Source organism: Stegostoma tigrinum, chromosome 26, assembly GCF_030684315.1.
Source record: "Stegostoma tigrinum isolate sSteTig4 chromosome 26, sSteTig4.hap1, whole genome shotgun sequence".
In the NCBI taxonomy this organism is placed as follows: domain Eukaryota; kingdom Metazoa; phylum Chordata; class Chondrichthyes; order Orectolobiformes; family Stegostomatidae; genus Stegostoma; species Stegostoma tigrinum.
Window position 1 is genome coordinate 11725446 of NC_081379.1, and position 24916 is coordinate 11750361.

At 43.2% G+C, this 24916-nt stretch overlaps 1 protein-coding gene across 3 annotated transcripts in view; it reads right to left on the minus strand.

Moving 5' to 3' along the window:
- myo1ha (myosin IHa) overlaps positions 1-24916 on the minus strand; it is a 130128-nt gene that overhangs the window by 57844 nt on the left and 47368 nt on the right. The window contains exons 1-5 of one of the 3 annotated variants that reach the window (XM_059654954.1): positions 19234-19464; positions 8610-8768; positions 6689-6804; positions 4995-5193; positions 4785-4865 (exon numbers count right to left, since the gene is read on the minus strand). In XM_059654954.1, the coding sequence (XP_059510937.1) occupies positions 4785-4865; positions 4995-5193; positions 6689-6804; positions 8610-8735 (522 nt within the window). In that variant the 5' untranslated portion in view covers positions 8736-8768; positions 19234-19464. Of the gene's footprint in view, positions 1-4784; positions 4866-4994; positions 5194-6688; positions 6805-8609; positions 8769-19233; positions 19465-24916 lie in introns of those variants that run through there. The other 2 variants (XM_059654953.1, XM_059654955.1) reach the window with 2 other exon arrangements.

The window sequence follows — 24916 nt, forward strand, 5'->3', positions numbered from 1 at the left end:
GCCACCTTCTCAGGGGAAATTTGGGATGGTTAATAAATGCTGAACCAGCCAATGGCTCCCACATCCTGTCAATGAATAAATAAAGGGCACTGTATGGGATTTCTGTCTCCAAATAGAATGGGCTAAGCTGGAGCATTCTCAACGTAACCTCCTTTACTATCAGAGATGAATAGCAGTTGGCCTTGTGTACATGCCTTGCTTAGCTGGCATCCCTACAACATCACCACCATACAGTATTTGCTGATGGCTCTCAGTGGTAGAGCTGCACTGAACCATGGTAGATGAAGTGCAAGAATTGTAGCTACCATGCTATCTCTTTAAGAATGGTTTAACCGCTGATAATCCTTCCTTAAAGCATCTCTATCACTCTCTACATCATGATATTTTTCCATTAATTGGGTTTACATTGATGGAATGGCTTGTGGAATAGAGATCCCAAACTTTCCATATTTTGCTTCCATTTTATATTCCAAATCCATGTTTTACCGTTTCTTTTTATCTCTTCTGGCCTAGTTTGAAAGGGTAGAAGTATAGCTGATCTGTTCAAGAACATAGGAGGACCATAAGAAGTTTATACTGGGTAGTCAGGGTAGAATAAGGAGATTATTGGGTCAGTGCCAAGGGAACTTCTCCCCCACAGAATTCATCTCTCATAACTTTTCCATTTCCTAATTGTTCTTCTACAAAGTACCTCTGGATGTTGTTCTATGTTCAAAACACTCTGCAGATGTGAGTTATTGCGTTGTTGCTAAGTTAGCTCATTGTTTGAAATTTAGCTTAAAAAAAGAGCGTCTTCACTGATGATTGTGTCTCACTGGGTTAACCATATTGCTTTGCTGAAAGTTCATTTCTTATTTCTGTCCCAGTCTCCAGCAATGATCTCCCCAAATTAATCTTCCACCAAATACAATCCGATCGTTATCTGGTCTCGAGTTGTTTCTCTGGCACGTCACTGGTCTCTTTTGGTTTCAAACAATGGTTCAGTTCAACCTGGTGTAAGTGCTGGCCCATGATGGACATTGGGAAACCAAGCAGAGGCTTGGGGATTGCTTTGCAGAACACCTCCGCTCGGTTCGCAACAAACAACTGCACCTCCCAGTCGCGAACCATTTTAACTCCCCCTCCCATTCCTCAGATGACATGTCCATCATGGGCCTCCTGCAGTGCCACAATGATGCCACCCGAAGGTTGCAGGAACAGCAACTCATATTCCGCTTGGGAACCCTGCAGCCCAATGGTATCAATGTGGACTTCACAAGCTTCAAAATCTCCCCTTCCCCCACTGCATCCCAAAACCAGCCCAGTTCTTCCCCTCCCCCCACTGCAAAACAAAACCAGCCCAGCTCGTCCCCTCCCCCCACTGCATCCCAAAACCAGTCCAGCCTGTCTCCGCTTCCCTAACCTGTTCTTCCTCTCACCCATCCCTTCCTCCCACCTCAAGTCACACCTCCATCTCCTACCTACCACCTCATCCCACCTCCTTGACCTGTCCATCTTCCCTGGACTGACCTATCCCCTCCCTACCTTCTCACCCATACTCTCCTCTCCACCTATCTTCTTTTCTCTCCATCTTCGGTCCGCCTCCCCCTCTCTCCCTATTTATTCCAGTTCCCTCTCCCCATCCCCCTCTCTGATGAAGGGTCTAGGCCAGAAGAGTCAGCTTTTGTGCTCCTGAGATGCTGCTTGGCCTGCTGTGTTCATCCAGCTCCACACTTTGTTATCATACATCCACAACTTGCAGGGCAGGAAATTGCAAAGATTCTTGGTTCTCCGGGTGAAGAAATTTCACTAAATGATTGCCCCGGTACCTTGAGATTGTGCTTCATGTCCTAGATTCCTCAGCCAGAAAAATAATCTTTCTGTGTCCAACCTGTCAAGCCTCTTTCAAATCTTATATGTCTCAATGAGATCACCTCTCAATCTGCTAAATTCCAGAAAACACAGACCCAATTTGCTCTTGTTGTAGGACAACCCTCTCATCCCAGAGACTAATCTTGTGAACCTTCACAGTTCTTCCCCCATTGCCAATAGAGACCAAATCTGCACACAGTAACCCAGGTGTGATCTTGCCAAAGCACTATCTAATCATTGCAAAGCATCCTTATCCTAGTGCTCTAAACGATTTGTTATAAAGGCCAACTTGCCATTTGCCCTACTAATTGCTTGCTATGACTGCGTGCTGACTCGTTTCATTCCTCTCATACATGTGTCCACATCTTTTAGTATATCAACAATTATTTTAAGTCTTGTTTCAAAAAAATTCTCTGCTCTTCTGTTTTTGTAGCCAAAGTGTACAGGCACATATGTTCCCACATTATAGTCCCTCTGCCACCTAGTGGTTGCCTCATTTAAAGGGCAGAAGTTTTTGTATCCAGCACATAATCACCTTGATAACAAAATGTGAAGCTGGATGAACACAGCAGGCCAAGCAGCATCTCAGGAGCACATAATCACCTTGAGTTGAGCTTGGAGTGAAGGCTGGGCATTTAATCAGGTAGGAGGGTGTGGGGTTGGGAACCCTGCCACTTACCCACCTCTTCCCTATTTATGCCTGGGATGGGAAGGCTCATGGGGTGTCTTTAGGGCAATTGATGGCCTTGAGTGAGCAATTAGGTCTTGTGTGTGGGACCTGGCACCAGGAAGGAAATGCCTGCTGAACTTTAGCCCCCAGACTCTTTATCTGAACCCCTCCTATCTCCCCCACTGTCCAAGACAGTCGCACCCCCTCCCTTCCACCCCGACCCCCCGCTCTCACTAACATGCGGTCTAGGTATTTGGTTGATCTTAAGCCTATGGTGGATGCATTGTCAGCCTCTGATTGGCCAGCAGTTCTGGGGGCATGGGGTTAGAATTTCTGCTTTTCGGGGCTAGGTTCACTGCTGGCCATTTACAGGCCTCCCCGAAGGATGGGACACGGGATATTGGCCAGTTCTGACAAAGGTTCACTTAACCTGAAATGTCATCCATAGATGCTGTCAAATTGGCAATCTCTATTTTTGTTAGCTCTCCCCCATCACCTGGATTAAGTTCTGCTGAGCCTGTTTATATATCTTTGCAGTCTCTTTGTGTAGTTCTTACAGCATACATTCCCGTTTAGTTTAGATTTGTATTTTCTATTGTATTCCTGATGGTAAGTAGCCTCCTTCCAGCAATGATGTTGAATTTCTCGGAGTTCAATCTATTCACTTGAACCATAACTCTCTCCAAGTTCACTATCCAACTAAACTTGCCTAGCTTTGACCAGCCTAACTTCAATTCACTTCTTAGACATAGTATGCTGCAGTGAACCTGGTGTGGATATTAAAACAGAAGTTGCTGGGAAAGCTCAGCAGGTCTGGCAGCATCTGTGGAGAAAAATCAGAGTTAATGTTTCAGGTCCGGTGACCCTTCCTCAAACCTTTTCTGATGAAAGGTCACAAAACCGAAATGTTAGCTCTGATTTTTCTTCACAGATGTTGCCAGACCTGCTGAGCTTTTCCAGCAACTTCTGTTTTTGTTCCTGATTGACAGCATCCTCAGTTCTTCTGGCCTGGATATTGATGGGGCCATGGTGTATCCAGTTCTTTACCAAGAATCTAACACAATGGGAACATGGTCTGTCATAAGAGGAGCCTCATTCTGCCTCTAATATGTAACATACATCATTAGAGGGTATTTAATGGGTATTACAGAGGTGACTTACTCTAGGAACAGGAGGAGGCTGTTCGGCCCTTCTAGTCTGCTCTGCCATTCAATATGTTCATGGTTGAGTAGCCTGTGTAGCCTGTTCCTGCTTTCGCCCCATACCATTAGGGGGCATTTGACAGGAGAATGGAGAAGGTGTTGTCACCTCTCTCTCAACTTCTTCCTGTAAATACAGCCTAATTGGATTGAAATCATTACTCAGTACACTTTCTCCATTACACTCTTTCATGACAAACTGAATTTTGGTCTTAAAGTTTTCTTTCCTCGTTTAGATGTTGGATTTTTCAACCGAAAGTTTATACGAATGAATCACTGTTTCCTCAATGAACAAGCTGGGTGGTGTCAGAGTAAGCAACTTTCAGGCTCTGAGGTCGGGGCGCGTTCAATCTATCCGTCTTTCTTTTCCTTTTCTTTTTATTTTGTTTTTTAGTTAGAATTCTTTAACTTACCGTCTGGAGGGAGCTCGGCTGCGGCTGCAATGGTATCAGAGTGTGGCAGCAGCTGGCCTGGCCTGGAGCTTGGCGAAAAGGCAGCTGGTCCTATGGGTGGAACTCCAGCGGTTGGTGGCATTGAGGCATCGTCAAAGACCAGAGTGGTTGGTGGGCGAGGCAGCTGGCAAACCCTGGTGGTAGTTGGCAGCGAGATGGCAGCACGAAGGACATGGAGCTCAGCACAGAGGGAGAGAAAGAGCCCTCATGGGGAAAGCCCTGCATAAAGCGTCTGCAGGCTCATGGCTAAAATGGACTGCATTGTTGAATTTTTAACTTTATTTTCTTAACTTTTCCACTTTATACTAAGAAGAACTGCAATGTTTAACTTTTATTTCTTTATTTTCCTACTTTGTACCTAAGGCTTTGTACCGAGGATGGCGTTGGGAATGGTAACTTTGTACACTTTTCACTGTATTCTGTACACGTGACAATAAAACTTAATTCGAATTCTAATCCTAATTCTAATTTTAATTCTAATTCTATCCCCACCCCCACCCCCTCCCACATATCTTCTCTTTGATTCCTGGTACCTTGCAGACCTTGATGTATACATGTATACATGATGTACAGACCTTGGTGTACACATTAAAACAAAAATGGCACACATACCGTGTAACTGAATTGGATATCCATGTATTTTCCAAAGCGGCTGGAGTTATCATTCCTTAGGGTCTTGGCATTTCCAAAAGCCTGAAATTAAACAAAACACAACCTATTGCAAACTCTATTTTTTTGGAAACAATGTTTGCAGGGGAATGGGGATGGCAGTGGGGAGCAATGAGCTTTCATTTTTACTAAGACCATAGAATGGGTGCTCACCTCGAGTACAGGGTTTGACAGTAGGAGGCGATCTCGCACCACCTGCAGCTGCTCTGTGGTCTGGCAGGTCTTAGCGTAGAACTCGAGGATTTTTTTTGAGGCTTCAGTCTTCCCTGCTCCACTCTCCCCCGAAATCAGGATGAAATGGTCGGTGTACTCAGTGCACATCACTCGATAGGCGTTGTCAGCAATAGCGTAGCTGGGGCAGGGGAAAGAAGCAGATGGATGTGCGGTACAGTTCACCTTCCCCAGCACGTTGCTCTCCCCATTCCTCCCTCATCACCGTGAATCTCAGTCTCATGAGCCATCAGTTTGAAGGACAAGGAGAGGAGGAGCATGCAAATACCATTCACCTGACCCAGACATGTAACACCCATTCCTTCATCATCATTAGTACTGGAATTGCTGACCGAACAACACCACTGAGGCACAAGGGCCCACCATCCCTTTACCATTCCTTCACCATTGTTGGGGCAAAATCCTGGATTCCGTCTCTCGTGGCATCGTGGGTCAACCCACAGCACACGGACTGCAATGTTTCAGGAAGGCAGCTCACCACCACCTTCTCAAGGGGGAACTAGAAATAGGCAATAAACGCTGGCCCAGGCAGCGATACCCACATCTCCCAGGGGTGAATAAACCAATCCCCTCCCCAACAAGAGGTAGGCAGAGCCAGTCATGCCCATGCCCTGAGAATGAACTTGTAAACAACTTCCCTCCATCCCCTGAAGGAACTGATTCAAACTGCGATCCCATCCCATGAACACTAATAAGTTATAACAATCCTCAACTGTGACCTGGGTGTTTTCAGTTTAATCTCTCATAGAGCTATGAGGACTATGTGTGTGAGAGTTTTTTTAAAACAGTGCTTCAAAATGCCTGTTCCATGCTTCTGGAAAGCACAGAACAATGGCACGTCACACCATCAAGAGGCCATTCACTTACAGCAGAGAGGAAGCCAAAAATTCAATCTGTTGGTGACTTCACCACGGGTCATTTCTGGCACTGATTAATGAATTACCATCAGGAATCCTCGCTGATTTTAACCTGCCTCTGGCAAGAGTGAAGCCAGCTTGAATGGTCACATCATTCTGTACTAGATTAAGGAGCAGGTCTAGATGGGACAAGGCATACATCAGTGACACCATAAACTGTGCAAACCTTAGTGTGGATTGTTTCTTGTAATGAAACCACAGATATATTCAATGTACTGGAAATAGCAAATGCACAGAATATACCCAGTATATTTGCAATGTTGCAGTGATGCAGTGAGCAGAGGAAACCTTCTCCCATCCACCCTGGCTCTGTTGGCCATCAGTACCACCCCAGACATTGCACCCGCTTCACTGCCTAGGGAGAGGAGGAATTTCCAATGAGGTTTCGGTAAATGAACAGATCCTGACACTGTATAGTCTAAGATGCAGATTTGGTTCCATTTCTGGATCTTTAACAACCAACATTGTTGAGAGATTAGGTGGGGGCAACAGAGGGTGTACGGAGTTGGGCATCGATCAGCATGCCCCAACGGAAGGGCAAGCTGGAGGAAGTGGGTGGCTTACTTGTCCAATGACTGGCAATGACAGTGAAGGATAATTTGTCTTCCTGGCCTCTTGACCTGCATTGATAAGGTGGTTGGAAAAATTGCTGAGAAGTTGGGAGTTCCTAAAGAGAAATCCTCAATTTGTATCACTCACATATGAGGAGGGAGTTCAAAGAAATTCACTCCTTGGTATAGCTCCTTCTTTTTGTGCGTGTATATATCCAGCTCCTTATATGGATTCACAGATACCAGCAGAGTCCCAATATAAGTCTGAAGAACAGGAGAGATTTCAATTAGAGGAAGGTTACAGTGTAATGTTCTTGCAAAATTTTTTGCCAATGGGACCTTATGTCAGTGTGTTCCAAAGTTTTGTGTCTGGTTAAGTGAGTCTAAACCCTTAAACCAAATACCTTGGGATGTCTCAGTGGTAAAAGAGCTACATCAATGCAAGTTGGATGCTGTAGTGGTGCAGTGATAATGTCATTATCTCTGGTTGAGAAGGTTAGGATCTTGAAGTGTGTCCTAACATGTCTGAGCAGAAAATATCTATAAATATATGTACAGACATTCTTGTAATCAGTCCCTTAGAAAACACCAATAAGGTGTTTGGTTGGATCTAGACCTCCTGAATTTTCTCAGCCCATGAATTCAGTTGTTACTCTGGATTTGTGCCTGACCTCTGACCTCACCATGAATTGTATGTTTATTGGTAGAAGGTCTCAATGGCAGGATTCTCGAAGTGTGAGCTTAATATTGGTCTAGTTAGGGGTGAGTGGAAGGGGTGGGTTGATGGCTTTCCCACAGCTCCCAATCTTGGCATTGTCCCTGAGCCCCTCAGTGACTGGGACAATCTCCATTCGATGTCCAAGGTTGTGTGCCTGGGCCAGAGCTTGTGGAAGGTTGGAGCCTTTAGTTAGGAACCTGAATGCACTGGCTCTCTAAGATAATAAAATGTGAGGCTGGATGAACACAGCAGGCCAAGCAGCATCTCAGGAGCACAAAAGCTGACGTTTTGGGCCTAGACCCTTCATCTGCACTGGCTCTCTGTCTTCCCTAGTAGCTTCAAAAGGGGCTTTTTGCAGGGGGTTCCTCTTCCTGAGCCATGTAGATAACAATTATTATACTCATCGGTTTTAGGCTAAAGATTGAATCTCCCCATGACCATGGAACACTTTGATGGTGCCAGTACTGACTGAAGGCTCTTTTCCAATTGGTCAGAAGCATTCTAGTGGAATGACCTCAGCTTCTCCAGTGGTCTAAAGAAGAAAGTTTATGGCACTGAACTGTTGTCCAGGGATAAATGATTTTCAGGGAATGTAGAGTTGAGGATAAAATCAGATCAGCCATGATCTAATTAAGTGGCAGAGCAGGCCCGAAGGGCCGAGTGGCCTGCTTTTGTTCTTTGTTTATACATTGGAAGTACCAGGTTCAAGCTTTGCTCTGAGCTGGGTTTGAAGCTGGGATGTTCAATGTATCCCAGATGGCTGAGACAGACAGATTTTTGATTTACCAGAGAATCAAGGGATTAGGGAAGACTCGCTGGAGCATGGAGTTAAGTCTTCACTGGTGTCAGCCATGATCATATTGAATAGTACAGTAGCTTTGAAGGGCCAAATGGTCAACTCCTTGTCCTATTTCTTCTGAAATGTTAATCTCCGTATCTCCTACACATCTTAAAAAGCTGCCTAAAACCTACCTCTTCGAGTGAGATTTTGGTCACCTGACTTAATGTCTCCAGATTTCACCCAATGGCTCCTCTGTCTGCCTGTGAAGGGTCTTGGGACATTTTATACTATCAAAAGTGTTACGCGTTTGTTGCTGAGGGAGAGGTACTTAAAAAAGGGGAGGACAATCATGTTGTGGGAATTAAATGATGGAGTCCATGTGTTGGTTATTGTGCTGGGTAAACAGGTGAGCTCAATTTGCCTTTCTGCTACCTATGATGGTGTGTGTCAGAAAATAACAAATAAGAATTGTATTCAGGATAAATTTAACCTACTTAAGGCAGTGCACCTAGCTTAGACAAACATTGAACACGTATTTTGTGAAGGCAGCCTATGTAAAAGTGCGCTTACATAGATGAGGTTCTCCCGAAAGCGTTTGCGAAGGTTGTCCAGAAAGGAAATCTCGCTGGTGTAAGAGTTGAGCAGGACAAAGTCCTGCACTCCCACTCTGTCACGAGCTGTCAGGGCTCCTTCCATGTTAATGTAGAATCTACTGCCCACTTCCCGCTTCTGAAAGAGAAAAGACAGAGAGAGAGAGAGAGAGAGAGAGAAAAGGAGGTTGTCACCTCTGAGATGTAAGTAATTCAATTCCTGTTAATATCCTTTTGAGATAGTAAAAGCTGCAGATGCTGGAGAATCGGAGATAACAAGGTGTAGAGCTGGATGGACACAGCCGGCCAAGCTGTATCAGAGGAGCAGAAAGGCTGACGTTTCGGGCCTAGACTCTTCCTCATTTCTGAAATTTCTGAAGAAGAGCCTAGGCCTGAAATGCCTGCTGTGTTCATCCAGCTCTACACCTTGTTATCTCTAGTGTCCTTTTGAGAATTGGAAATAGCTGCTAGTAAATAGAAAATATACGCTGTAGTAGGTGCCATTAGTATGTGGAATAAGAAATAAAAAGCATATCTGTACTGGCTGAAGAATATTAAACATCAAATAGTCACTAATAAATCCAAACGTGAGTTTGGGAGGAATGCTTATGGCTGGAATAGTGAGAATGTGGACCATCATATAACTTCGGGGTGGCACGGTGGCTCAGTGGTTAGCACTGGAGTCTCACAGCGCCAGGGACGTGGTTTCAGATCCACCGTCGGGCGACTGCCTGTGTGGAGTTTGCACATTCTCCATGTGTCTGTGTGGGTTTCCTCTGGGTGCTCTGGTTTCCTCCCACAGTCCAAAAATGTGCAGGTTAGGTGGATTGGCCATGCTAAATTGCCCGTAGTGTTCAGGGGTATGTGGGTTATAGGGGGATGGGTCTGGGTGGGATGCTTCAAGGGGCGGTGTGGACTTGTTGGGCTGAAGAGCCTGTTTCCACACTGTGGGGAATCTAATCTAATCTAATTAACTGCAATTTGGTATCACTAGGTCACGCATTTCCAATGCCCTTACGGTTAAACACTGCCCTGTGCTGGGTTAAATGATCTGCAGCTAATGGAGTTACAAAACTGGTCTCAACTGTCACTAACTGGAAAGGGAACAACGAACACATTTCTATGTACATGCATTTTTAAAAGAAAATCATTTATGGGACGTGGGTGTTGCGGCTGGCCAGCATTTATTGCCCAATCCCAGCTGTCTTTGAGAAAGGGGTGGTGAGCTGCTTTCTTGAACTGCTGTTGTTCCTCACATGTCAATGCGACGGTCAAAAAGGCACAACAACACTATTATTCTTCAGGAGACTAAGTAATTCAACATGTCCATAAGGACCCTCACCAATTTTTAAACATGCACTGTAGAAAGCAGTCTATCTGGGTGCATAATGGCCTAGTATGGCTCTGTCCAGGACCATAAGAAACTACAGAAAGTTGAGTACCCAGTCCAGACCATCACCAAAGCCAACCTCCCATCCATAGACTCCATCTACACTTCTCATACCCACCTAAGGGCTGCCAACATCATCAAAGACAGCTCCCACCCTGGTAATGCTCTCTTACAACCTCTTCCATCAGGCAGAAGATACAGAAATCTGAACACACGTACCAGCAGGTTCAAGGACAGACCTTTCCCTGCTTTTACCAACTGCTGAATAAACCTCTCTAATTTTAAATCTAATGTTGATCTTGTTTTTGTGCCCCTCCTGTGTAGCCATCACCTTGTATGCCTTGCTCTGTCTAAACACCCCACAATGTGTATGTCCTTTTATGTTATGATCTACCTGTACTGCTCACAAAACAAAACTTTTCACTGTACTTAGGTACATAGAACATATGGGGAGGTGATGGCCTAGTGGTGTTATCACTGGACTATTAATCCAGAGACCCAGATAATGTTCTGAAGACCTCGGTTCGAATCCTGCCACGGCAGATGGTAGAATTAGAATGCAATAAAATATCTGGAATTGAGTCTAATGATAACCATGAACGTATTGTCAAATGTTGCAAAAGCTCATCTGGTTCAATGATGTCCTTTAGGAAAGGAATCTACCGTCTTTACCTGGCCTGACCTACATGTGACTCCAGACCACAGCAATGTGGTTGATTCTTAACTGCCCCTTGGGCAATTAGGGATGGGCAATAAATGCTGCTTAGCCAGAGCCAGCCACGTCCCATGACTGAATAAAGGAACAATTAACCAAATCAAATCAGTTCACTTGGTGTAGGCTCTGCTCCTCTTAGCTGTTGACCTTTTCCACATTTCATACAGCTCACTATCCAACGACCAACTAAATGTCCCCCAGCCAGGAGCCAGTGTTTTTGGGGCTGGAAGTTTAGGATGGAGAATGTTGCTGGTAAAAGGCAGAAGTGGAGAATAAAATAATTCTGCCTGGTGTGGACTGGAGTCATACAGCTGCAGAATCAACTGCTTTCAATCAGGACAGAGGTAGAAAATATCACCATTGAATTTAACATTGTTAGTTTAGGAAGCAAGCAGATGAGCCACAGTTCCGGTCACTGATGCTGTCCAGTAAACACCGCTAGAGCACTGGCATATATAGGCTTTTCTGAACAGACCTGACTATGATCAAAAAAGTCTGAGACACTCATGATTTAGGTTTTCCTCAAGGAATAGTTTCTTGAACAGAAAGAACTTATGTGTCACGGTATCATGTGTTGGATTGAGAGAGTGCTTTCAAGGTAGGTAGAAAGAGAATCAATGCTAGAAGATAGTTATTGGGAGAGCGCTGTATATATTTCATAGAAGTTGCTTGATTCCTATTGCTTCCCATGAAGCAGGATATCAACGTGACAGTTAAATATAGTTCAAGGCCTCAAACATTTGCAGAATATGCATCCACCCTTCAAAATACAAACACAAATTCATTCTTCTTGATAGCACAAGATATTCAAGAGATATTTTTAAAATTTGCTCACAATAATAAATTACGAAATGCCACCTGGAGACTTGATACCAGAGTGGAATTTGTTTGCTTTGTTTTTCAAATTAGGGTGTGATCAAATCTTTAAAAATATACACATTGCTTCATGGTTAGTTTAGCACATCCTGAACGAGTGGTCTCACCTTGCCATTGATCAGTACCAGTAAAATACAATGTGCCTCACTGAGCAAATTGCAGATAATAACTTGGATTTCATGACCTTGGAATGTCCAAAGCACTCTGTGGCCAATGAACAACAGTGCTCCTGAGATGCTGCTGGGCCTGCTGTGTTCATCCAGCCTCACATTTTATTCTCTTGAACAACTTCAGAAGTCTAGTTAGTCACTGTTGAAATGTAGACAATGAAGTGGCCAATTTACACATAGCAAGCTCCCACAGTCAGCAACAAGAAAATGACTAATTGATCTGCTTTAATGAACTTTGTTGAGGGATAAGTAGGAAGAGAAGTATAGCGGGTCAAAGTTCAACATTTGCATGGATACAGGAATGATGCTAATGGATTAATCACCCATGAACCTTGCTGTGGAAATTTGATTTTAGCAGCTCCCATACTGGTGGCTGTGTACCTCCATTGCTAAGACCTTAAGCTCTTAAGTATTTTCCCTAAAATTTTCCTTCTCTCTACGCCCTCTCCTCCAAAAATACTACTTTAAACCTATCCTTTGGTCACATTTCCTAATACCTTCCCATGTGCTTTATTTTGTTTGTTCGATCTCCCTCAAAGCACCTTGGAATCATTTAACAATGTTAAAGCTACATGAATCATAAACACTAACATGCAGGTATAGCAAGTAATTAGGAAAGCTAATAGAATGTCATTTATCATAAGGGGCTTGAATACAAAAGTAGGATGCAGTTATATATGATGCTGGAGAGATTGCATCAGGACTACTGTGCACAGCACCGGTCATCTTATTGAAGGAACAATGTAACTGTGTTGAAAATTGTTCGAAAAAGATTTACTAGACTAATACCTGGAATGGAGTGTTGTCCCATGAGGGAAGGTGGAGAGGCTTGGCTTATATTCACAAGAGTTTAGTAGAGTAAGAGGTCGCCTGATTTAAATATGTAATATCCTGAGTGGTCTTGGCAAGATGCATATGAAGCTTTTTTTTTATCCTGTGGAAAAATCTAGAAGGGGGTCAGTAACTCATTCAAGGCAGGGGTAAAGATAATATTTTTCCCTCAGAGAGTTGTGAATCTTTGGAACGCTCTCATTGAAAAGGCAGTGGAAGCAGAGCTTTAGATAATTTTCAGTCAGAGGTAGATAGAATCTTGATAAGCAAGAGGTTGAAAGGTTAGCAGGGGTAGACAGGCATTGGTGTAATCAGGTGACTTTAGTGAATGATGACACAGTTGCTTTGAGAGGCTGAGCGGCCTAATTTGCTGCTAATTCGTGAGCTATATGTCCATGTAATTCGCAAGTTGTTGTTAACTCTCCTCTCCATGGAAGATGTGAAGAAAAGAATCAAGCTGTGTGAATATTGGGCATTTGATCTGTGCCCACTCATTTTGTACCCCTTACCGAAGTTGAATTTGATTGGAGACCAAGAGAGAAGAAAAGACGTGATGGAGAGAGCCCGGTCGAAGCATGGAGTTCATGAAAATTATTGCCAAAGCTGGAATTGGCAGAAAGGCAGATACCCACTGCCTAAAAACTGTGGCCCATGGGAAAGAACCTCCTATCACCACCAGCAGGAAACTCAGGTTTCACAATCTCTGCCTGTTTCAGCTCTAATTAGAAAACTCTTTGTTGTCTAGGTTTCTAAAAATACTAAATATTTTCCTTCAATGATTTCCTAAGACAAACGTTATGTATCGTGTTCCAGCTGCACTTATTTTCAAATGAGAAAATAAATCTTATGAAGCATTCTCTTTACATCAACTGAGGGAACTATTTTCCATTTGCTAGAATGAGAGGTGAAATTCTTCAAGAATTTAACACAGTGATTACAAAAGCGTGTAGTCCATGCTATACAAATCTTCATGACTTCAGGGGAGACTTGGGCACCCATCAACACCAGATACAGTACAAAACGTTGACTGATGACTGGCTACCATTACATTTCATGCTTCCCACTGTAGACAAATATCCAGCTTACGCCACACTTTGTCACACCATCATGTACACAATGCAGACTGGGCTTAAGATGAAGAGAAAAGTCTTCGCTCAAAGCATTCAGAATCTTTGGAATTTCACACCCCAGATGTTGCATTATTCAATATACACAAGGTCATGATAGACAGATTTTTGGTCTCTCGGGGAATCAAGGGATACTGAGAGTGGGGAAGGAAAGGAGTTAAGGCCAATGACCATACACGATCGTTTTAAATGTCAGAGCGGGCTGAAGCTGATGGTCTACTCCTGCTCCTACTTCTTGTATACTTTACCAGGCTTTTGTTTTTTCAAACAAAAAGGTCAGAAAGTCATTTGGAAAAGTGTCCTAAGGGCATCATTTCCAAGAAAGCATGAGACTGCAGTCAAGTACCCTGTAGTGTTAGTTGATGGAGTGTTAATATTGCTAAATATATAAAGGACCAGAATGTCATTAGCTTTAGCTTGACATTAGGACAGAAGGTTCTTAGGGTTCTCAGGGTCTTAGTTCAGAAGCTTAGGGCTTCAGAATGACTGCTGTTGACATTGAGCCCACACATGATGGAGTGTGCCATTGAGGAGCCCAAGCAAAAGTCGAATCAATGGGAATCAGGGACCACACTCTTTGCTGGTTGGAACGATTCGAGAACAATGCAACCTGGTTGTGGTTGTCAGAAGCCTGTCATCCTCAGCTCCAGGACATCTCTGCAGGAGGTCCTCAGGGTAGTGACCCAGGCCTAACAACTTCAGCTGATCCATCAATGACCTTCCCTCCATTTTAAGGCCAAAAGTGGGGATGTTTGCTGATGTTTGCACAATGTTCAGTATCATTTTATGGTTCCTCAGATACTGAAGCAGTCCATGTTCAAATACAACAAGATCTGGACAACATCCAGGCTTGGGCCGACAAGTGGCAGGTAACATTTTGTGTGACACAAGTTTCAGGCAAAGAAAATCTCCAACAAGAGGAAATGTAACTACTGCCCTTAAGTAACAAGGGTAGTATCACAGTTGATTCCACTGTTAACAACATCCTCTGGCTCACCATTGATGAGAACATGTATGAACCATACAAATACTGTGACTACAAGAATCCTGCTGGAAGTAACTCTCCTCACGACTTCCAAAACCTTCCCCATAATTAATAATATACAAGTCAGGAGTGTAATGGAATACTCCCCACTTGCCTGGATGAATGCAGCTCCAACAATACTGAAAAAGCTTGACACTGTCCAGGACAAAGCAACTTGCTTGATTGGCACCAAATCCTTACCTTTAACGTTCACATTCCATAACACTGATGCTTGGTAGCAGAGGTGTGTACCATCTACAAGATGCACTGCTGAAATTCACCAAAGATCCTCAGACAACACCTTCCAAACCCATGACCACTTCCATCTAGAAGGACATGGGCAGCTGATGCATTGAAACACTGCCACTTTCAAGTTCCCCTTCAAGCCACTCACCATCCTGACTTGGAAATACGTCACTGTTCCTTCACTGTCATTGGGTCAAAATTCTGGAACACCCTCGCTAAGAATAATGTGGGTCAACCAACAGTATATGGACTATAAAGATTCAAGAAGGTAGCTCACTACCTCCTCCTCAAGGGTAACTGGGGACATGCAATAACCTTGGCCTAGCTAGTGATGCCCACTACTCATAAAAGAACAAAAAAAAGCTCAGAAGGGACAAATGTTTCTCCTAGAAAGCAAACCAAGTTTAGTTCAGGAGAACAATCATGATGACTAAACTGTTGCTGGTTCGTGGAGCTTCCAGGTTGGGAGAGTTTGGATAAAAGTCTTCAAATTGAAAGTTTAGCTATTGGGATTGTTCAAGGTTCATGCTAGTGAAACTGGAAAGGAATTGCAGAACTGTTTCCACAGTCCAAGAAAAAGAAATTAGGAGGAGCCAGTTAAAAACTCCTAGTAATGGAATATCTATAAAAGGACAGAGTTGGGGACTAATGTAAAGCTTTACTTTGCTCTTGTCCTAAGATTTTTATAAATATATGTAAGTTTTTTGATTTTTTTGTAAAAAAAATCTTACATTCTGTTATTAAAGATCATTTGCAGCCTCCTGGGAGTATGTTTCAGTGACTGCGCACTGCACTAACCATCCTCAAACATTAAAGATATCATATATGCAATATCTCACTGGGGTAGTGTCCTCTAAATCAAGCCCCATGATCTTCAGATCACAAGGTGTGGAGCTGGATGAACACAGCAGGTGAAGCAGCATCATAAGAGCAGGAAAGCTGAGGTTTTGGGTCTAGGCCCATCTTCAGAAAAAAAAATTCCAGCTCTACACCTTGTTATCTCAGATTCTCCAGCATCTGCAGTTCCTACTACCCACGATCCCCAGAGTTGGTTATAAAAGTAAAAAAAAATCAGACAATAGAAGTCCCCACTTTACCTGTCAAATAGACTATGGTTAATAGAAAACGCAGACCAGGTTTCAATACTGAACACAGACTACTATTTGTTCCAAATTCTACCCACAGGTAAACACTATGAACTGGTGACATATAGTCTACTCTTTAAAATTCTATCACTTTTAAACCCCCAAGCACACACTTACAAACAGAGAAACAAAATAAAACACATTGGCGCTTCGGGTGGAGGGAACAAAAGAACTAGAAAAACAATTCAGTGGCACCAGCCCTTAAGATTTGAGTGGCTGAGATGTTTAACAACTACTGTTGCCCAAAAAAGGCCCTCAATGGAGGTGTAACTGTACAAAAAAGAGAAAAGTAAGTCCAGGGTCCCATTCCCAACCTTGTTTGAACTAACAATATTAACTTGTATGTATCACAAGTGCAAAATCTCCACCTCCTTGGGGGTGATTCCTAAACTCCAAAGGAAACTGAAGGAGAGCTGGTGTCCCAGGTCACCATGTGTATTTTCTATTCTCTTTCACCAGGTGTTAAACACAGGAAACCTCACAAGTGTAACCAATTTGTTCTGACTGCAAGCATTTCCCATCATGAAATCACTTGTTAAGGCGAAAGGAAATGCCTTTGACAAGTCTATAACCTGATTCCGGATAAGCACCTAATCACAGTTAACTCTGCAATGCAGTAGTTTTATTGAGAACAGATAGAGATGTCCCCCTTTGTCAGAGATGGAAACGAGTAAATGTCAAGTTGTGGGAGCCAGAAAGTTACTCCCTCAAAAGATAAAGCTAACAGAAACCACTTCACATTTCAGAAGTTACAGCCATGTTTCAATCATTTGGGAAGCTATCCCTGACACTGGTTATTCTTGCAGGATCGGGAAAGAAGATGCTTGGAGGCTACATCCCAGCAATTATGTTGGGATATTGGCCTAGCTTTTCCTTCCTCCTATTACTGATATCGGAGCCTTCAAAGATAACAGTCCCACACTTGGAAATTTTCTTAAACTTCACTTACTACATCTCTCCCTCCTTGAAGTCTCTAAGTTCACATCTCAGAAAATACTTATAAATAGTCTGAGTCAATTTTCTCCCCCTGTGTTATCTTGCCCAGTTGCACCTCCATCATGTGAAGCACTCTAACACATAATGTTAAAATTACTGGCTGAGTACATTTACACAGTACTTCCAGCACAGAAACAGGCATTCAGCCCAACAGCTCAATGCTAGTGTTGGTGCTCCACACGAGACTTCCTGTCTTCATCATCTCACCCTATCAAAATTTCCTCCTATTCTTTTCTTCCTCACTGTATGGTACAATGGCTTGGTAGTTAGCACTGCTGCCTCACAGTGCCAGGGACCTGGGCTCAATTTCACCCTCAGGTGACTGTCTGTGTGGAGTTTGCCTGTTCTCCCTATGTTTGCATGACTTTCCTGCAGGCACTTCGGCTTCTACCCATAGTGCAAAGGTTAGGTGGATCGGCCATGATGAATTGCCCTGTGTGTCCAAGGACATGCAGGCTATGAGTATTATCCATGGTAAATGCAGAGTTATAGGGTAGAAGGGTGGACCTGGATGGGATGCTCTTTGGAGGGTTAGCACAGACTTGTCATGCTGAATGGCCTCTTTCTGCATTGTAGAGATTCTACGTATTTAACAAACTCCCTATAAAACATATTTCTGCTGTATTCACTGCTGCCGCACCCTGTGGTATCAAGTTTCATATTGTAAACTGATGTTGAACATTAGAAACACTCGAACATACAGATAGCACAAGTCTCTCGTTAAGTGTGTCCATCCCATAAGATTTGGTGAAGTACTCCTCTGTGTTTTGCCAAACACAGTTTTTTTTCATAGTTCCAATTAGAGTGAAAAGCAACGCAAGTTTATCACCATAATGCTTACTTCAGAAATCAGTGCAGCAAAAACTTAGACTCCAACCAAAAGCAACATTCTAGTCCCCCAGCTATAGGAAGGTTGTTGTTAAACTTGAGAAGTAATTTATAAGGATGTTCCTGGGGTTGGAGGGTATGAGCTACAGGGAGACGCTGAATAGACTGGGGCTATTTTCTTTGGAATAGGGAAGGCTGTGGGGTGACCTTATAGAAATGTATAAAATCATGAGGCGCTTGGATAGGGTGAATAGCCAAGGTCCTTTTCCTGGGGTAAGTGAGTCCAAAACTAGAGGGCATAGGTTTAAGATGAAAGGGGAAAGATTTAAAAGAGACCTGAGGGGCAACATTTTCATGCAGAGAATGGTATCAAATGAACTGCCAGAAGAAATGGTGGGGGCTGGTAAAATTATAACATTTATGAGGCTTCTGGATGGGTACATGAATAGGAAGGGTTTAGAGGGATACGGGCCAAATGCTGGCAAATGGGACTTGGTCAATTTAGGTTGCCTGATCAGCATGATTGTGTCGAACCAAAGGCTCTGTTTCCATGCTGTACAGCTCTATGACTCTATAGCACAATATCTTCAGACTGTCCCTCCTTCAAGTTACTGGAATAGTGGTTAGTTCAGTTGGCTGGATAGCTGGTTTGTGATGCAGTGGGATACCAACAGAGTGGGCTCAATTCCTGCTCCAGCTGACATTATCATGAAGGATTCTCCTTGCCTGCGGTGTGGTGACCCTTTGGGAGATCCTCTATAGGTTGTCTCTCTCTCATGAGGTAGCAACCCTACGGTTGATGGTTTTTAGCTTTTATTTACATCCGCGTTTCTTTCTTCACAAGAAGTGACAAGTTCTTCCCCATATCTCACTATTTCTGTCTGTTTAAAAAGAATTCTTTTTGCTGCAGGACACCAGCATTTTATATCCAATGCAATTACTGTTAAAAGCAGATAAATTGAAAACAGTATCAGCTCTGCAAAAAGTTCCAAAACTATTCAACATTTTAAAAATCCAGAAGGCATTTACCGATGGTGTATACGCTCTGCTTTTGAGTAGAGTTCCCCAATAGGTTGATAAATATATTTTAGAATTTAGCACTGCACTTCATCAGGGACATATTATTGAATACATATATGGCCAAAATAAGTTTTTTACTTAGCAAATCAGCAGCAACAAATCAATTATAAAATAAAACTCACAGAAAGTTAATCCAAAACTGAAAAAAGAAGAGAAGAGATTAATATTTTGTTTACCTTGCTGTGAGCAGTTCAGAACTGGATCTGCATCAAAAACGTTAAATAGATTTTCTCATCTCATGAACACACTATGTCTTTTCAGCTTTGCTTTTGCCTGATTTCCAACACTGGATTTTTTTTTCTCTTGCATCTATTAAAACCTTTTTCTCTTACCACTTTCCATCCACCTTGTGGGCTTGGTCTGGATTTTGTTCTGGTTTTGCATATTAAGTGTATGGCAAATACATTTATATAGGTTGCACATATAGATGCAGATTGCGTGAGATGTGAATCTGTGTGCAAGAAAATACTTGGGGATCAAGATTAAGGCCCAACCAATAGGAAGCCTGTATTGTTATTTACTGCAACATGAAGGGTGGATGATGGGGGAAGGGCTCATGTTTGAAATGTATGCACAACCCACTCTGATAACTGGATGGCTTTGGAGACGAATGTAAGGCATGGGTCTTGATCTCTAGACAGGAAACCAGGGGGAGAGGCCAATGTTGCTGTCAGTTTGAATTACAGTGGAAAAGCTTAGGGTGGAGGCAATGTTCAAGGATAACTGAAATGTGCAAAAGGGCAAATAAAGTGTCGATCCAGAAGGAATTGAATTGTTTTTTTTTTGCTTTTCCCGTATCCTGTGAACATTATTTAAAGCAAAGATTATCACAAGAGATACTGCAGTGTCCATCCATTAAAGGTACCAGTGGTTTGGCTAAGTGGTGTACAAAATTGAGGCCAATATTCAAACTGAAGACACGGCAAATCATTCAAGGACCAAAGGAAGGTGCAACAGGGTATTGATAAGTTGGTGAAGCAAGTTGCAGATGGAATTCAACATCAGCAAATGCACAGTGATAGATTTTGGTAGAAGTAAAATGATCATTATACTTCAGATGAATAGGAAATTTATCTGCAAGGTCAGGGGAATTTAGATGTTTACCGTCATTACGTGTTAAAGGCAGCATCTCAAATGGCTTGAGCCAGAAGAACAGATAACAAAAATGCTGGATCTTTCACCAAGGAAGTGTTGAATACAAGTCAAAATTTAAGGGTGAGTCTACATAAAACCTGAATCAGAACATTAGAGATTCAAGCTGTACAACAGGAGAATGATATTGTAGTAATAAGGAGGGCATAGTGTGGGTTTGTTTGGAAATATAATTCCTAACACTCAGTGGCAATTAAAGGGTAATTTGATGAAGATGCTTATAATAGTGAAAGGATGAGATAGGTTAGAGTGAAAATCTCTGTTTCCAATACTTTCAACATCTAGGACTAAAAGGGATATAGATTATAGGGTTGAAGGTAGAGGGTAGAAGAAACAATATTATACAGGGGGCTTTGAGAGTATAGGATGGTGCATGGGAGTTAGCAATTAAAAAAAGATACCATGTCAACATTCTATATCACATTGAAACAGGCCATTTGACCCAGCTTTTTATGCTTCCATGTAGGACTTGTCCCATTCGAATTACCTCATCTCAATTTTTTGTAATCTCTTTCTAGTCTCTTTTTTCTCATGTACCCATCAACTTCCCTTTGGTAACAGCTAAGCCATATGTCTAAACTATTAAAAGAAAGTGGGATAACAGAGACGACACATGGATGTGTGGATGGTAGATGCAATCTTTGGACTGTGAATCAGCAGCTCGTAGGAATGCTGGAGAAATTCCAACAGGAAATATATTTCATCATCCCCCAGTTCCATGATGAGCAAATGCTAGTAGCTTCCATGAAGTCAATTCCACAAACATTCAGGAAGCCTCCTTCAAAACTAGTTTTATATCTCCTCTAACCAGATTTCCCAAATCTCAAATAGAAGCTTGCCTTCAAACCTAGCAACATTGATTGTAAGTGACTGTGAAGAGTCTCAAATTGGTGACAACTTGTCCATTGAACTACATCACGCTTCAAGCCCAAGCAACTTAATGAGGCAGAGCAGTGACAGAGAAGAGAAGAAAAGGAAGTAGACCCTGGACTCTGGGTCATGGAATGTCCTGCCCCTTGCTCCAACAGAGCTGCATGTTGATTGTTAGCCTCGTGAGTCACACAGAGACTGACTGCAGACACTCACAACCCATACCACACTTCATCTTCAAATTGAGGGAGAGCCAACCACATGGACACTACATACTGACATGGGGTGGCTGAGATGCACAGCCCCTTCCAATGTTATAATTTGAGGCAATTCTACAAAACCCAGAAAAGAAATACTTGCATTTGTACAGTACCTTTTGCACCGGAGGATTTTGCAGTGTTTTGTAACCAATGAAGTTATCTCAAAATGCCATCACTGTCCTGATGAACAAAACGCAGCAACCAACTTGCACACGGTAATTTTAAGAAATCACAGTCTGGGCTGGCTATAAACAGGTCCAGGCAGTGGCCTGTGGAGGGGATCACCTCTGCCAACTGTCTACCCCTTTCCTGTGGTTATGTTTGTACTCAGCCATCCTTGGTGAGGGGGCAGGTGATGTCCATCAGTGATCTCAATGCCTTTACAGAGAGGTGGGCACTGCGGGGGATTATCCCTTCCAAATCCATTTTAATTTACCCCCTTCCATCTCTCCCAACATCCCACTTCACTTTTGATGGTTTGCACTTCCAGTCATGAGCTTTGTTTGTACACATCTAATTGGGCTCTTCACTGGTGGCAGTTACTAATTTTAAAAAGGTCAGAGCGATTTGGTGGTGGGAAAGGTGCTCACTTGTGCATGGTAGAAGCTCTGGGTACGAAGAAGGAGAAAAAAAGATCTCACAATACTCAGAATATTGCCCTTGTCGGCATTGTAAAACCTTCATTCCAGAGCACACCCTGTCAAAAGATGGTATTTGCATGAGACAGTTTGTGAGTACATAGCAACTCTTCTGCTGTGCCGAGTACTCTTGCAAAAACTGGCAGCCAGGAAGTGTTCTCCAGTGTGAGAGAGAAGAGTCTTTTTGCCCTAATCTGCAATATATCACTGCCCCAGAATTCAGCAGTGTTCACAAAGGTTCGCTTCCAATAATATCTGCCACCCTATTTGTTCCCAGTGACCACTTACGCTATTCTCCAATTCACATGCAGAATGTGGGCATCTCTGACTGAGCCAACATTCATTGTCTATCGGACAGTTAAGAGTCAACTAAATTACTGCAGATCTGGAATCGCATGTGGGCCAGGACCTCAGCTTCCTTCACTAAAGGACATTAGTGAGCCAAGACAGATTTTACCTCCAACTACCAGCAATGATTCCAGTGTTATCATTAGATACCAAACTGCAGGTGTTTTTATTGAATTCAAATTCCACCATGGCAGGATTCAAACCCGAATCCCCAATTATTACTTGGTCTTTGGATTAATAGCAAAGCAATTATACCAGTATGGCACCACCTCTCCCGACTGGAGCTAGTCACAGCATGAACATTTGAAAAGTATTTCTGAAAGGTGAGTTGTCCCTTAGAATTTATAATTCTGGTCAGTTCACTGCTGTTGCCCTCTTGTTGTTTAAATTTGGCCTATAATTACCAATGTAGAAATATTGGTATTATCGCGATAAATTAACTCAATTCTTATAACTTGTTTTCTAAATAACTCCACAGGAGCCAGTATCCCATCACTAAGTCCCCCTTTATTTACAGTGTGTTGAACGTGACACTGGCCCAGCTGGCACAGAGTCAGCTCCTAGAGTAGGCACAACCCCTGACACTACTGTTTATATCTGTCAACCAGGGCTCCCTAATTGGGGCTGTAAACCCAGTCCAATCAGAGAACTCATATTCTATGACATCTACCTTGCTAACCTCATTCCAATCACTACAATTTTTATTTCTGAAGTCTATACAAAACACAATTTTACACCAAATGTACCTTTTTGATCTTCGATTCCTTTATTTCCTTCCCTTGTCTTTGTTGATTCGAGCTTTGATGTTACTTTTCTTCATTAAAATCTTGGGTCTTTATCTTTCGTTCTTTCCCACGCCCACTTTACTAGGCAGAATTAAGTCTTCCAGCCAATCAGAAGCTCGGGTTCTCCAAGCAGAAACAATCTCATGGTGGATGTGACTGGGTGAATCCTTCACAGGAGAATGGCAGACCAGTGATAAACAGTTGTCACAAGTGGTTGGCCTTGTCAGTTAGGCCCCCATCACACAGCCCAGCAGCAACAGGACAAGTAAACTCATTCATGCTAATGAGAAGGTTAGCACTGTGGTGTCATATGTGATTCACAATCCAACACCTGCCACATCATTGTGAGCTCCTATGTTTCTATGTCAAGTGGAACAATTTCTACCATTTCCACAATAGCTCCACTGCTTGTGCCAGTGCTGCTCTATTTCTGGGTTATTTGGTGAAGTTGTCTGACTGTTGGGTGGGTCCATGGAACTCCCATTATTACTACAATAATTTGCTTTTATGAATCACCTTTAGCGCAAGAAACCTCGCAGGAGAGCAAACAGATAGAAATTGACCCTGGATCTAAAGGAGATAGCAGAATGGGTGGAAAAACACTTGTTTGAAGAGGTAGGCTTGAGCAGCTTAAGGGGAAGTGTAGGGACAGTGATGTTTAGGGAGAAAATTTAAGAACTTAGGGTCTCAACATCAGAAAGCATGGCCGTCTATGGTGGGGTGAAGGTAGTGAGGAACGTGTAACAGGCTAGAGCAATGGGGGTGAAAAGTTCTCAAAGGATCCCAAGAATAGAGGAGATCACAGGGATAGGGTGGCTCAGGACTGGGGAGGGGCATGAACACAGGGACCAGAATTTCAACACCAAATTGTTGGTAGACCAGAAGCCAATGTAGGATTGCGAACATTGGACACTTGTGTGAAATGCGATCCAGTCAGGAGAGTCCCTGATTAAGTTGGGTTTCTAAAGCCTGGGAGCTGGAACATCAGCCGGAATAGCCACACTACCCCAGGAACTCAACTGAGAGACCTGTAGAGTACAGCACTGTAGCTCAGTAGGCAAAGGTAGTACGACCTAGTGAAGGTGATCTGTCAAGTTAGAAAGGTTCAATTCTGATCTCCACTCTGTGGCTAGAACTAAATGAAGTATGCCAGGATGGGGATAGGTGGCAGAAGGGCCCACATGATTGAGGAGGAGGCTGTACAGTCTATTCCCGCTGGTGGAGCCTCCCAGATTTACATATTCATTACTTGCCCAAATCTGTTGGTGGCCTCCCAGTGGGTTTGTCTCTCAAAGACACATTGTGCCCGATCAAGGAACCAGCATCAGAGAGGGAGTGCCCTCTGTAGTAAGATCAGGTTGGCATCCAGCTGAGTGAAGATGAACAGACTTTGGTGAACATACCTATACAAAACGGGTGGTAAGAGAGGACACCTCTGGAAACCATTGGACTGGGTCCCAGACTGATGTCACTAAGTCATAGCTTCTGACGCACTGTAGAGTCACAGAATCCCAACAGTGCAGAAAGGGGCCATTCAGCCCATTGAGTCTGTAATAAGCTCTCTGAAGGCTTTGACCCACCCCCACCCCGCCAACCCCCCATAACACTGCATGGCTAATATACCTATCCTACACATTCCTGGGCCCAAAGGGCATTTTTTTTTAACATGGCCAGTTCACCTAACCTGCATATCTTCAGACTTTGGGGGGAAACCGGAGCATATGGAGTAAACCCACACGGACACAGGGAGAATGTGCAAGCTCCACACAAACAGTCACTCAAGGGTGGAATTGAACCCGGGTCCCT